Source organism: Buteo buteo, chromosome 13 (genome assembly GCF_964188355.1).
Source record: "Buteo buteo chromosome 13, bButBut1.hap1.1, whole genome shotgun sequence".
In the NCBI taxonomy this organism is placed as follows: domain Eukaryota; kingdom Metazoa; phylum Chordata; class Aves; order Accipitriformes; family Accipitridae; genus Buteo; species Buteo buteo.
The window spans coordinates 19,173,493-19,187,212 of record NC_134183.1 but is presented as its reverse complement, the minus strand read 5'-3'; the positions used below and the strand labels follow the sequence as shown (position 1 = coordinate 19,187,212).

Here is a 13,720-nt window from a genome sequence, read left to right as displayed (position 1 = left end):
TCTGTGAGCACCCACAAAACTTGGAGGGCTGCTCTCTGTGAGCACCCTCACTCATCTCAGAAGCTATAATGCACACAAACAGGGGTGGTCAGTTAAATGACCACCATGGTAACCTGTTCAGGCCTCCCATAAGAAGAAAAGACTTCCAGATGTGCCTCAATTGATCTGAAGGATGGCACATGGGAGATGATAACACTTAAATTTCTTCCTGAATCAGAAAAAAATCCAAGCCCACGCAGAGATCATAGGCTTATTTGTAGTCACTGTGCAGGAGCTAAACAGCTCTCTGTGCAGAACTTTCCTGTTCATATGCAGCACATCTTGATGTACAGTATATCTCAAGGTGCTTTACCAACACGGCTATATGACACTAGGATCACTGTCAGCCACTCTTTCACTTCCCAAGCCCAGAGCCAGCACTCCCTGCAAAACTGATCTCTAAGACATACTGGCTCAGTTTGGTCTGTAGATCGAGATCAACTCCTCCTCATTGACTGCAGTGCTGGAGAGGAAATACAGTATCATTTTTTTCTGCCAAACTGCATGTTTTTAATTCAATTGTATCTATGTTTGAATTGTTGCACTGGGGCACTTCCAATGGTAACCCTTCAAGCCACTTCCACAGAACCTACTTCAATCTGAGGCACTCCAGGATTTTGACCCGGTCCTTGCTGCTTGTGAATATGAAACCTCTCATGTCCTCTGCACAGCTCTGCTGCCTGTTTCTTCCTTGTACTCTTGCAGCAAGGGTTGTCTAAGTCCTACATGCAAAAAGAAATCAGCATGATGTTAAGACTTACGGGGGATTGTCGCATTTCCGCTGTCTGAACCGCACTCCTGTGCCACACGTCCGGCTGCACATGCTCCACTGACTCCACATGCTCCAGTCTCCATCAACGTGCTCAGGGATGGGAGTTTTACTGACACACTCCCCAGCTCGGCACCACTGAAATGCAATTGTGTTAGCACAGGCTGGAAAGAAGCCCTGATCTTGCAAACATTCCTAGAGATTCAAGGCTTCAGTGAGGTGGAGGTGGGAGGAGGTGAAAGGGACAAGTGAAACATAGAAATTTAAGTGTCACCCTCAACAAACCCCTGAAGGGAGTTCTCTCATTAAAAAAAATAGTCACAGAATTGAGCCCTTTGCTTTATAAAGCAGATAATAATCTAAGTGCTAAGAGTTAAAGCCACACTCTTCACAGAAACTGAGTCCAAGAAATTATACCCCAAAGCAATGTCTTCATCAGCAGTATTCCCAGTATGTACAAAATAATTGAGGTATTTTGGACCTAACTTGGCTAAAGCCCCAAACAACCTTTGATTCTACTAGGTTGCCCTGGCTCCTGACCAAGAAGTAAACTTGGCCTATTCTGCTCTGTCCAGGATATAATACAGTAAGCACTGCTAAGAAGTCTTACAAAAGAATCACCAGGACTCCTGTAGTTAGAAAAACATATATCTAAAAATATTCTGTCTCAGGTTCCTTGTCATGCTTTCCAGGGCCCAGCTTTTCTTGTCACTGTTTATCTTTATTTGGAAGCAAAGAAAAGGTCTCTCATCTTTGATTTTAGCAATAAACTTTTTAATTTTACCCTTTCTTACCTTCCCAACCATACAACATACAAAAAATATTAGAATCCAAAACGAGTAAGTATGGGGCTGGCAGTTATGAAACCAGTCAAGTTTCTTTGTAGCCTAAGAAGTTAGCAGCTGCACTGGGAGAATCAACCACATACATTTGTGAACCACATAGCACCTAGCACAGCCAGTCTCAGAGGTTAAACATGCTCACCTGAGTCAAATTCTGTTCACACTCTAGGTCAGCTGGGAGGCAGCAGCTGAGTCTCAGTAATTCTCACCCTTACGGCACTGAAGCCAGTTACTGGAATGGTGATTTTCACCGGAAGGAGATCCACTAATCCGAGAATTTATCTTGTGTTTCTTGTAACAATTTTCTACATCGACCTGGACTCTAGAAAGTCCACATATGCCTTAATCATCTGAGTATATACATACAGTACAGCAAATGATACTTCAAATATAACATCGCTGAATTTGAGCTCAACACATTTTGAGCTACTTTTAGAAACTATAAAGTTTTAAAGTAGCTTCTTTTTCTTTCACTGTCTTTCTCCACTCCCCAAATGTCAGCCTAAATTCTCTCCACACTTTCTACCTCAAATATAGCCGAGAACACTACTACCTTAGCTTACACTGAAAGAACGCTCACTCATGAAACACCACTGGCAGCAATGAACAGAAGTGACAGGAGTGAGCTACTACCTAATATGACTCACAGGGTACTCAGTCTGTGCACTTAGCAGACTGAGGCAGGGGTTTTCCTGCAGTGTTTGTAGAATGCCTAGACCACAAGAACTTGACTACTGAGGTCTCCAGAGCCTACTGAATACACGTAACAAAATCAGAAAGACTTAACCCAATCCAGCTGTTAATTGAGCAGTTTCTGTAACAGAATCAGTATAAAATATGGGTTTATGGCAAATACTGAACATCTTGGAAACATTATTCCACAGACAATGCTGGAAAAAACAAAGTGACTGCTACTGAGCATTTTGATTACCTTGTCTGCACCACATTCAGTGCCATCCAGAGGGGGGTCCAACTTTGTTTTACAGGATGTATCTCCTTCCACCAGGCACCAGAGCCCAGCACACATCAAATGCTGTAATCACAAAGTAGTTATTACTTTTGGAGATGTCAGCTATCATTATGGGATACACTTCAAAGCTCAGGCAGTCTTTCTCAAGTGAAACCAGAAGCATCTAGTTGGTTTGGGAGCAATTAATTTTTAAGGATAGATTGGCATTAAGTGGTGGGGTTGGAAACATAAAAGCGATTGATGGATGCCATTGTCAGGAACAAAACCCACCCAAAACAAGAAGTGCATTTTTTAAACAGATTTCTTTTCACAAAAATAAATCTGGGCCATTAAAAAAGAATCCTATATGGGAGGCCAAGATGGGTGCTTTGGAACCATGCCACATGCTTAGATGTCCAAGCTGCTCAATTACTTGTATTTTTTAAAAAGTTACTCAAGTAACACAGTCAGCCCTGCTGGACCTGGTGGTAGCTATAATCAGCCAACAATGCCTCTTGAGAGAAGATCTTAAGGCAGAACGAGAAACAGGAAAGGATTTCATGGTGTGCCATGCAGCAGAAGAGGAGCTTGGTGACAGGCAGAGGCAAAATTAGTAATGGTTTGGTGGTGAGAAGTAGCTGCTAGAGACCAATGTGCTAGAGAAGGTGAAAAGTGAGATGTGAGGGCAAGCACAGCAAGAGGTATGGCACATCCCGCTACCAGACTTGAAACACATTCTGGGTATCATTACTCAACATTGCTGCTCTGCTCAGTCAATGTGTGTTGCAAGGATATTAATGCTGACCACACTTGCGTGATCTGTCAGGTCAATACGTTTTCAGAATTTGAGAAAAAGAACCAGGAAAAGGGGCTTTACATTGTTAACATTTTCCACAGCATCCACTGTGCTTTGCATTCTATGAAAGTGGATGATTTCAATACAGTTCTACAGATCTGAGTACCAAAAAAAGAGAAAGAAGAGTTACATTTCTTTCCACTATTGTTCACATTTCAATGTAATGGTAAAAAGATGAGAAGCCTGACTCTAGTGCCAGCTGGTCTTGTCAAGATTTATTGCACCTCATTAAATAGTTGAGTCAACACACTTCAACCTTATGGTTCTTTCACAACGTAATGTAAGAGACTGTGGGTGCATGTGTGTTTTGTGTACATGCATGTTGGTATGTCTATATAAAATAGATCTGGATCTGTATGGCAGAGGTTGCAGACGAGAGAAATCCCAATACCAAGAGTGATGATGTAGAACATACTGAAACAAAATAGCAGCAGTATCTGCATCCTGTTTTATTTCCACACTTCTTTCTGGAAAAAGGATTTTGCACTATTTAAATCAAAAGAACATTCACAAAAACTAGAAGCAGACAGCACAATTCAGCAACATCTGTATTAACCACAACACAGAAAGTCATTGTCAAACAAACAAACAACAGCAAATACACCAGGGAAGCCTAAATCAATGAATTTTCAAGACATTTTCCCTGAACTAATAGAGCATATGGGAAAATATCAGACTTTAGTAATTTTGACTAAATGACTGTGAATAATTAGTGCTTTACCCACAGCTCTGAAAGCACTTAAGCACCAATTAACCACAAGAGCATCACATATTGTTTTACAGATAGGTATACTGAGGCAGAAGAATTGGCAACCCAGAGTTTTCAGAGCTTACTGAGAAATCACTTGTGCCACACTGCAACTCCCAGATTCTCAAAACCCTGCCTTCCCTGGAGAGGACTAAAATCAAAAAGTACATCAATTAACTGTCCATAAGTGTTACAGAAAGAACACTAATCTAGGCAATAAACCATTTAAACTGAAAAAGCTTTTCCCCAAAATACCAAACTTACAGCTCTGGAGGATGCTTGTTTTCCTAGTTGTAAATCTACAGTACCCTTGCATCTGGTTTAACTCACTGGGATCTAAAGGTGATGGGTTATTCTTTGTATTAAGAGTACACATATGAATGATTTAAAAGGACTAAAAAATGGTTAAGATATGTTAAAAGCATGTCACAGACCTAAGTGGAAGGTATCATAGAAGGTTCTAGCCACGGTGGCAGGACGTGCTACATGTAGCTAAGGACACAACTAAATGCAGTCTATGAACACAATAGACTTGCTAAACTAACAGCTTCTTTGCCATTACGAATAATTGTATTGGTGACCTATAAATGTTGTTACTGTTAAGCCAAGTTCAGGAATTAGCTGACAATCTGGACTCTCCCTCGATGATTGTGGACAGTGACCTTGTGAAGGCGCTACGAGCAATGCCTCCTTTCAAACTGTGGCTGGGGAATACCAATACGTAAGATGAAGGGAAGCTTCAGAGATGAACAGTGCAGATAGCAAGTATTTCCACTTTTCTAGGCTTCAGCCCCTCTCTTACATATAACCACAAAACTTCAGAGCAGAATGTGATGAGAGACCCTCCAGCCTGATCTCTTGAATGACCCAGACAGACATTTTGCCCTGTGGTTCCAGAAGGAAACCCTCTGTTTCTGCTTTCTCTCAGAAAGACATCCTGGCTGAAGATGTAATGGAATTAACTACATCCCTAAAGTTGTTCTAGGTGCATATGAACACCATTGATAAACATCTGTGCATTATGCAAGGCCAGTATTTGTTAAGCTTCATTTTCAAGTCCCTGGATCTTAAGCTGCATGTAAATTAGTCAGGGTTAAATTCTCCTCTTTGATGTAAAACTGGGAGGAGGAAGGGGGGGAGGGGGGGAGTAGAAACAGAAAGTCATAAAAATGAAGCAGCTTTCTGTACAATTTTGGTTGCCAACCAGAATTTCTCCACAGGCCACAAGAATGTGGAAGGTGATAAAGCCAGCTAACATGCCCAGGTATGAGCCATGGCCTGGGGGAAAAAACAGGCACAGCTAACCTCCAACAGGTGTGTCTGTACCAGCAGAACTACAGAACTGAGCCCAGCCTATGGATACAGCAGGTGCAAATATTCATGTATATGTGTGTCTACATATATGTATATGTTTTTGTGTATACATACATGTATACACAGCCACGCACACACACATATGTTTATAGGGAGATAACAAAAGGAAAAATCCCTCTTAGCAACACCAACCTTTCTGAAATTCCCCATCTTTGAGGTATGGAAAGCATAGGATTTTTATAGTATCCCTGTGTTTGACTCAGAATACTAAATGCAATTATATTTCAGGAAACAGTTACAGAAAAATCTGGTAACTGCGCTTCAGCTCTGTGTTCTAGTGCCATACCACTACAAAGCTCAAACACTCATTAGTGCAGTCCCCTGTAATACAGCATTCAGATACCCCAGCAAAGATTAAACCATCAGCTTTGGTATTATATGTTCCCAAGATATATTATTATGTTAATAGCTCATTTCAAAAGAGATCATATATCCTCCTCAGCTACAATAGAAACCCAAACAGAAATCCCCATTAAACAGTCCTATAGCTAACCAGTTGCAGTGACTGACTTTTTAATAGTTAAATAGCCAGCTTTGTGGGGAAATATCAAAGTGAGAAATGGCAGGACTTGAAAGGAAGTTGCTTGTATATGAGTGGCAGTTCAGAGCTTACACCGATATAGAAGCAGCCATCAAAAGAGCTGTATTACTGCTAATTGTAAATTCAGCAGCCAGCTTTTAGACAGCAGGTCTCTGCCTGCAAAGTCTTCCCTACAGCATTCGAAAAGTGCCAGTTAGGATTTTCCAATGATAGATATTTTTCACTGGAAAAATATTGATTTGTTGAAACTGTCTGTAGGGAAAGGTCATCTTTGGATCAGCTCCCAGTCTGAAATATTTCCAAGAGCAAAATAAAATAAAAAAAAATGAGTTGGCTGCTGAAAAGTAATTTTTCAATAAAAATTTAATATTTTTTTTCTTAAATTGAAATGGTTGTTCAACTGAACCCTTAAGGAATTTATACAGGCAGGAAAAAAAAATTAAAAACTAAATAAAAATGGAATTTTTATAAAGGTGCAAATTTTAGACTCTCAAAAAATCCTGGAAGATAGGAAAACTTGTCTGCACAGCTGTTAGAAACCAGTCCTGAGAGAGGTCACAGTCTGGAAACTCCCAAACTAGAAGCTATCTATCTGCTTGGCAGGTGAATGACGCTTCCAATTACAGGTATTATAATGGCATCTATTTGAGAAAGGGGCCTTACTGTGCCAGGTGTTTTCTCTTCCTCAGAGAACTTGCAATCTAAACAGACTCCTGGGAGCTGGGAAATAAAGGAAGCTTTATCCCTCTGTTATAGGTGGGAAGATGAGGAACAGAAAAGGATTAAATGTCTTGCTGAAAGTCTGCTGGGACACAAGCAAAACCGCTTCTCAGGGCTCTGCAGTCCTCCGCTCAGTGTCAGAGCCACAGGCTCACACTGCCTGATCTAGCTAAACTTCAGGGTAAAACCAGAAACAAGTCCCGGGATACTCCCAGCAACATGTCTGCCTGTGGGCCTTCCCACCTTTCACAGCTTTTCATACTTTTTCACAACAAATACTGTTTCTGAAGATGGTGTTTACCTTACATGTAACTCCATCCCATATGTGTGCCAGAACAGACTTGCAGCGTGTGAAGTGCTACGACCACTCACATGTAGCTCTAGGAAAGTAATCTATTTTAGGTTCTTTTACTCAGTGCTGCAGCTGGAAATGAGAAGCCAGAAATAATTCAGCCAGCTATTTGCCCACAGGCACTAAGTCTAGAGTCTCCTAGTTTCTGGGTTAGCTATTGCATCACCACTGATACTAAAATCAGCATGATTCTGCCCAATGACCTCATACGGTCTCAGTGAGAAAAAAGGGCTCACAATACTTCCCTGTCTCAAAGCCTCAGATTATTACCTACAAAGGGGGAGCTTCCAAACCTCCAAAGCGTAAAGAGAATCCAAAGAGTAAAGATGTCCTTCCCACCAAGGAACTACTCTACCGAAGCTTGTTCATTCCCTACAGATTCACTCCCTCACCTTGGATTAATCCAAAAAAAAGAAACACTTATTTCTCCTAAGAATTAATTTGTTCCTGATGCCTATAGCCCACTGGAAAGAGGAACCTCTTATTTCTAGCAGCAGAGTTAAAACACCATGAAACCAATTTTGCTGTCAAAATGAGGGGATTATGAAGAAGGACTTAGAAAGAGTAAATATCCTTAAGGAAGAGGAGCAAGAGACCACATAACACACAGGCATGCTTATAAATAGGCTGGCTTTCAATGAAGTATCAGATCTCTTTTCTTTTGCCAAGGTTTTGGCTTGGCATATAGCTAACCATGAAAGAAAACATACTCATAAACAGAATCCTAATTAACACCTATTAAGTACAATAAACACACAATTTACACACGTTTTCCTGTTCAAAACACTATGTATATGTTCTTGAAGCCTCACAGTATGCTTCTGAGGAGGAATTCTTTACACAACGAGGTGAGAAAAACAATACCTCCAATTTCTACACTGTTGCTGCCTTTAATTTTGGGTGCATAAACAACTGACAATCTATAATGGATCACAAGGGAGGTGAGTAATGGTGTTTGCCACTGCTATTAGATCAAGCTTCTTGCTGTTGAAAACTAACTGAAAAGTATTCAAAATCAGAATCCTGTAAATTGGAAGGCACTTTTGAAAAGGAGCCATGTGCTGCCCCAGACAAGGTAACTGTGAAGCTTGGATACACCTATCAGTGGCCAGCTGCTGACCTTTCTCTAGAGCTTACATTCCAAGGAACAAGTGCTACGTCCAACAGTGGAAGTATCTATCTGTCCAAATGACAGACCTGATCCAAAAGTCAAAGGAAGGCTTGGTAAAGAATCACAAGGACTATCCTAGAATATTCAGGCAACGGTCAATATCCACTAACTTCTCATTTTAACAAAACAGGGCAACAATCCCACAAATTCATAATGTGTAATTTTATTCATTAATGACAAAGTAGAATTGATTTATTTACTGTTGGACAGAAAGTATCTCAGACTGTATTATAAAAACTAATCATACAATCATCTTAGATACAAACAGAAAAGGTTTCTTAAAAAACATTTCCCTATTTTCACTACCTAGTGATCACCTTGTTTCTTCAGAACACACAGAAACACTTGTGCACGTTATGCTTTTTGGATGAACAGGACCAATAACCTGCCTGCTTAGAGCCAACAAACAAATATAGAGTTGATTCCCCTTTATATTAGGTTTTTCATTGGTGTAACTCCATTAACTCAATGAACAGCCTCTTCATCAAAACTTGTGTGAGTGGAAACTCACCAACATCAGACACAAGTGTATAAAATCAATAAGACTGGTTTAACTCTTGAGGAAATAGTCCCTGACAGTTAAAGAACTCTTAAGGAAATGGTCCTTGAGAGTTAACTGCTTTCCAGTGCTACCCTTTAGCTTGTAGAACAGTACAAAAAATTCAACAGTCATTTCTGAAATTTGTTAATGTTCTGTATCAGAGAAAACAAAACAAACTGAACCCAGCAAACATGAAGGGTGTCACACTAGGTTTGGTTCTCTGAGCTAGATGGCCTGATATGCATCACTCCAACTACCAACACATGGATCCCATATGAAATGTACCCTTATATATATATGGAGCGATACCAAGAGCTTTTCTGATCTACAACTAAAACACAAGAATGTTTCCTCTTTGCCTTTCAGGGAGAAAGACAAAATATCTGTCAGCTCCCAAAACAGTAACTTACCGTGACACACTGCTCACCACAGACAGATTTGGATGTATAAGGTCTGAATGAAATTAACTGGATATAATCTTCAGTCAAACAGCCTTTCTAACAGCAGATGAAAGCCAAAGGATTAGAAAAATCCAGAACTCCCATGTTTTGACAAAGTTAGCAAAGGGAAAACCAGGCTGTTCAAGAGCTGCCCAAAACACACTTACAGACAGGAAGATGAGCCCTGACCCCTCTAGAGTGGATGCAGCAGGGATCTTTTGCCAAGTGTGCCATCATCTCTCATAGTAAAACTGCTCCTAAGGCTCTATGAATGGCTCTGATGGCTCATGATAGATGATAAGAGACAGAGAAATGTAAAAATTCTTCTTTTGAGAGGCATTTTGCCTACTGCAAGCTCTTCACCCTTTCCTGTGAGGAAGTTAAACTGGAATTAATTACTTTGACACTGGAAATGTGCAATGCTGTATCCAGAAACTGTTCCAATCTGGGGGAGATAGAAGAAAGCAGTGTTTTGAGAAGTGAAGAGTGGTTTGAGATGCGTGACTGGAAATATTCAAGGAGGGCAACCTTTCAAAGCTGAAAGAAGCGCAGGGCTTCTGGAAAACCACGCAGCTTCCCTGAGACTCAAAATCAGATGCTAAAAAATGGATACATTCAAACCCATTACTTCATTTGAAAATTTAGGCTGTGATTGAACCTCCTGAACATGCATCAGGATCAAAAAAAAACTGCCAAAAGCAGCAATGGCAGGGTCACTGCACAGAAATGCAAGTATGAAAGGATAGTAATGAAGGTGGTCACAAGGAGTTCAATAAACAAAAATGGATCCTGCCAGACAAGGAGTGGAAGACTCCCATACTGCCAGAGAAGGCACAAGTGAGTAGAAATACTTCTTTTTAACTGTACATTGGGAAGCAAACAATGAAACAGAAAAACACTGTCTCCAGTTTTAGCAATTTCTGGTGCTCTCAAGGCAAAGTAAATGCTTTCTCCACTGTCTGAAGTATTTCTTTGCAGAGCACCAGTTCTATTTCATTTTTTCATATACCTGGAATTAAAGTAGTAGTCAAAATAAAGAGATTGGAAAGGTAGTATTAATGAGACCACAAACTAATTTTACAGCAAAGCAGCCTATGCTAAATACTAATCTTTTCAGTGCCTTTACAGCATTCATGAAACCAGCTCCTGTGGGTCTATGATTCATAGACACATAGAAATTAAAGTAGAAGAAGATAAGCTTTATCTACCTTCCTACCAACACAGAATTCTTTCTTGCTCTATGTGTTTTTCAGCTCTGCTGAGCCCAATTTTCACCATCTGAAATGAGACAATTCAACTGCACATGTTACATCAGCAGAAGAAATCATGGAAGCATCTTTATGTGGTCAAACCTGGAAGAAGTAGAGACATGTGGTACAAGGCACTGAAACAGAGTCACTGCTTTGAATTAAATGTTAGAAATTTTGTACTTTGACTTATTATCAATTTCTACCTCAGTATGATTAAAAGAGCTGTAGCTAATCAACTATATCACAACCACAGAGCAACTTAAAAGCCTGAAATTCTGACCTTGCACTTTGCAACATCCACCTCTTATTGTCTTCAGTGAAAGTAATGTTCACTCAGTAACTTCCAGTGAACTCCTCAGGCCTTAACACCTGATTGCAGGATAAGTATTGATCTTTTAAACAACAGGCAGTGTTGTCCATTAAAAAAAAAAGAAAAAAAAAAAAGAGAAATTAAAAGAATGAAATCACAGATTGTGTTTCTGGGCCATGGGAAAAGAGAAGAAAGGGACAGTAAAATAAATATAGATATGTACACACACTGTTCAGATGTGGTTGTGAAGATTATGGGAGTTTTCTCTTGAAGCGTTTTGCAGATGGGAAGTTCCCAGAAGGCCAATGGGAGAGGTCTGAATGCCCTTCAAGCTTGTTATACACTATTTTCAGGCTGATACTCAATCATATTTTGGCTAATTTTGTTAAGTTCAAACTTCAGCTGTAGATGCCACATCACAAGGCTACACTAATTCTTTCTCCCTCCCCTTATGTCTTAATAAGAAATGTAGGATTTCCAAGTTCAAGTGCTTGATTCTTAATAGGCACTCTGTATTATTTTAAAGAGTTTATTATTTTTATATTCTTAAATTTCCACATTGTATTTTTATAATTTTATTTTGATTCCACTCTCTCTTTTTATTTTTCTTTAAACCACTGCACCAGAATGTGTTTTGACCATCTTCCAAACTGAAACACATACAAAAATTTCTGAAGCATTCCAATAATTGTAAACTGGGCTGTGCTGCCCAGGCAGGAACTCTGCTTCTCTCTCTTTCTTTCTCTCCCTCAAACAAAAAGTACTTCCACTGAAAATAAAGAAAAAAAGGTCTTTTTGCAACATACAGAAGCAGTGAAATAGGACACTTCAGTTTCATATGAAACAGGCAACGTGAAAATAGTCTGAATTTTAACAACCTACATTAGGAAAACTATAAAATATAGCATGGCAATTAAGTAAATTGTTACCTTTACCTCTAAAAAAGAAAATATTCTCATTTTATTTTAGAATTGCCAGGCTTTTATCCTGCAAGCCTCAAGAAAACCAAACCCATCCTTTTCCAGATCTATTATTATTATTATTATATTTACACACAAGTTGAAGTGTGTAATGGAAAATTATGCAGACAAAGTCCCTGGTTGTACACAAAATGACAATGCAACCTATTATTTTCAGGATAAATCAGCTCTCAATCTAATTACCATGTTCTTGTAAATATTCTATACATTACTAAATAATAGGGCTTACTATCCTTGTCTGGATCTTGCAAATGACTCTGCAAAGAAAAAACAGACAGAGGCCCATTGATTCCCATGCATGGAGTCCTAGAGTCCATTCCACAAGTCTCTGTGCAAGATCAAGACCACAGAGAGACTCACAATTGCTTAATTATATTCACCACCATACCATCAAATATGAAAACTGAAGGGATACATAAAATCCACTTGATTATTACAATTGTTCCTTTTCCTTTACTTTGTTTTGTGGTTCCTCTCCTTTTTCATTTTAGCCCCGAAATCTAGTCTGTCTCCTTTGGCTTGCAATCACCTTTGCCCTCTTGTTCTGTGCTGCTGCTCCATGGCTTGTAGATACTGGGAGATACCAATATCTGTTAAAAAACAACTTGAACTTATGAAAAAACAATAGAGCCAATTCCTGCTGTTTTAATTTTTCTAAAAGCAGTGTCATGTCAAAATGTACATTCCCAGTTACCTCTGACTTGACAGTGTCCCTTTTTCAGAAAAAAAATCAATTTGTAGCAATGCTAATCTCTTTCCACATGCCATTTTAGCCTAAGCACAGTTTTGACTCAAAACAATACTGAAAGATAGTGGTTATGTAAAAACCCGCAAAAATGTGTTAATAATAAATAAGCCAAAAAGCATATAAAACAAAAAGCCAAACACTGGATACAAGAGATAGAAATCACATATTTTCCATAAATATAATTTCAGTGCAAAAGCCTCTGTTAGTAGGCATGCCAGTCTGAAAAATAAAGCCAGTGTTCTGATTAAATACACAGCATATTTTCATGTGAGTTTATGAACAATGCATTTTTACGCATTTCTGGTGGAGAAATACCATCTCTGCTTTGTGAGAGATTAAGCATAAACCATCTGTGCTTTTCCTTTCACTGACAGCACTGCTAAATAAAGGGGACAGCAAAGAGTTAAAGTCTGCTCTCTGCAGAAGTTTTCATCACTTGAGTGGGGTTGAAGCTTTTTTGCTTCCTCTTGTGTAGGGGTCAAGCAAATTCACAATACTTGATTCAGAGCACAGTGTGGATCTGAAGAACAGAGGTCAGACAGGTTGAATTTCCAGTAGTTTGCACAACCTAGCATGTTAGCCCTGGAATCATGTCAACATTAGCAATGAGAATCCCAAAAGATCTCTGTGTTTGGGGTACACTGATAATGCACTATGCAGAGTCGAAGGTGCATTGCTGTTTAGTTTTTTCTACAACTCATATGATTTTGCTCAGAAATTGAGAATGACAGTAATCTAATTTCTGCTAAAAGCAGCTTATCTCCCTCAAAGTAAAGATCACTGTGCAAACTCTTAGGTGGGCCAAAAGCTCTTCCAGCACTGCAAGGGGCATGACTGTACAGCCTCCCACGTGAGAACAGGCAGCATGTCTGGTATGCTAGAAGCACATTTGTATGTCCCGCTAGGTAAGCATTCTCATTGATGAGACAATGCCTAGCATGTGCAATGAGAAATATTAACAGAAAGCACCACGTGAAAGCACTTTTGATCTCTTTCATATTACCAGAGAAAACTATGTAACTTAGACACAAAGGGGGAACTACTGAAGGGTCTTGAGATATTCATTATCATATGTGAAATCATCTCACTT

At 39.4% G+C, this 13,720-nt stretch overlaps 1 protein-coding gene across 1 annotated transcript in view; it reads right to left on the bottom strand.

Annotated features, from left to right (window-relative positions):
• ADAMTS17 (ADAM metallopeptidase with thrombospondin type 1 motif 17) overlaps positions 1–13,720 on the bottom strand; it is a 199,538-nt gene that overhangs the window by 84,340 nt on the left and 101,478 nt on the right. The window contains exons 11-12 of the mRNA XM_075044993.1: positions 2,582–2,683; positions 801–946 (exon numbers count right to left, since the gene is read on the bottom strand). Coding sequence (XP_074901094.1) covers positions 801–946; positions 2,582–2,683 — 248 coding nt within the window. The remainder of the gene's footprint in view (positions 1–800; positions 947–2,581; positions 2,684–13,720) is intronic.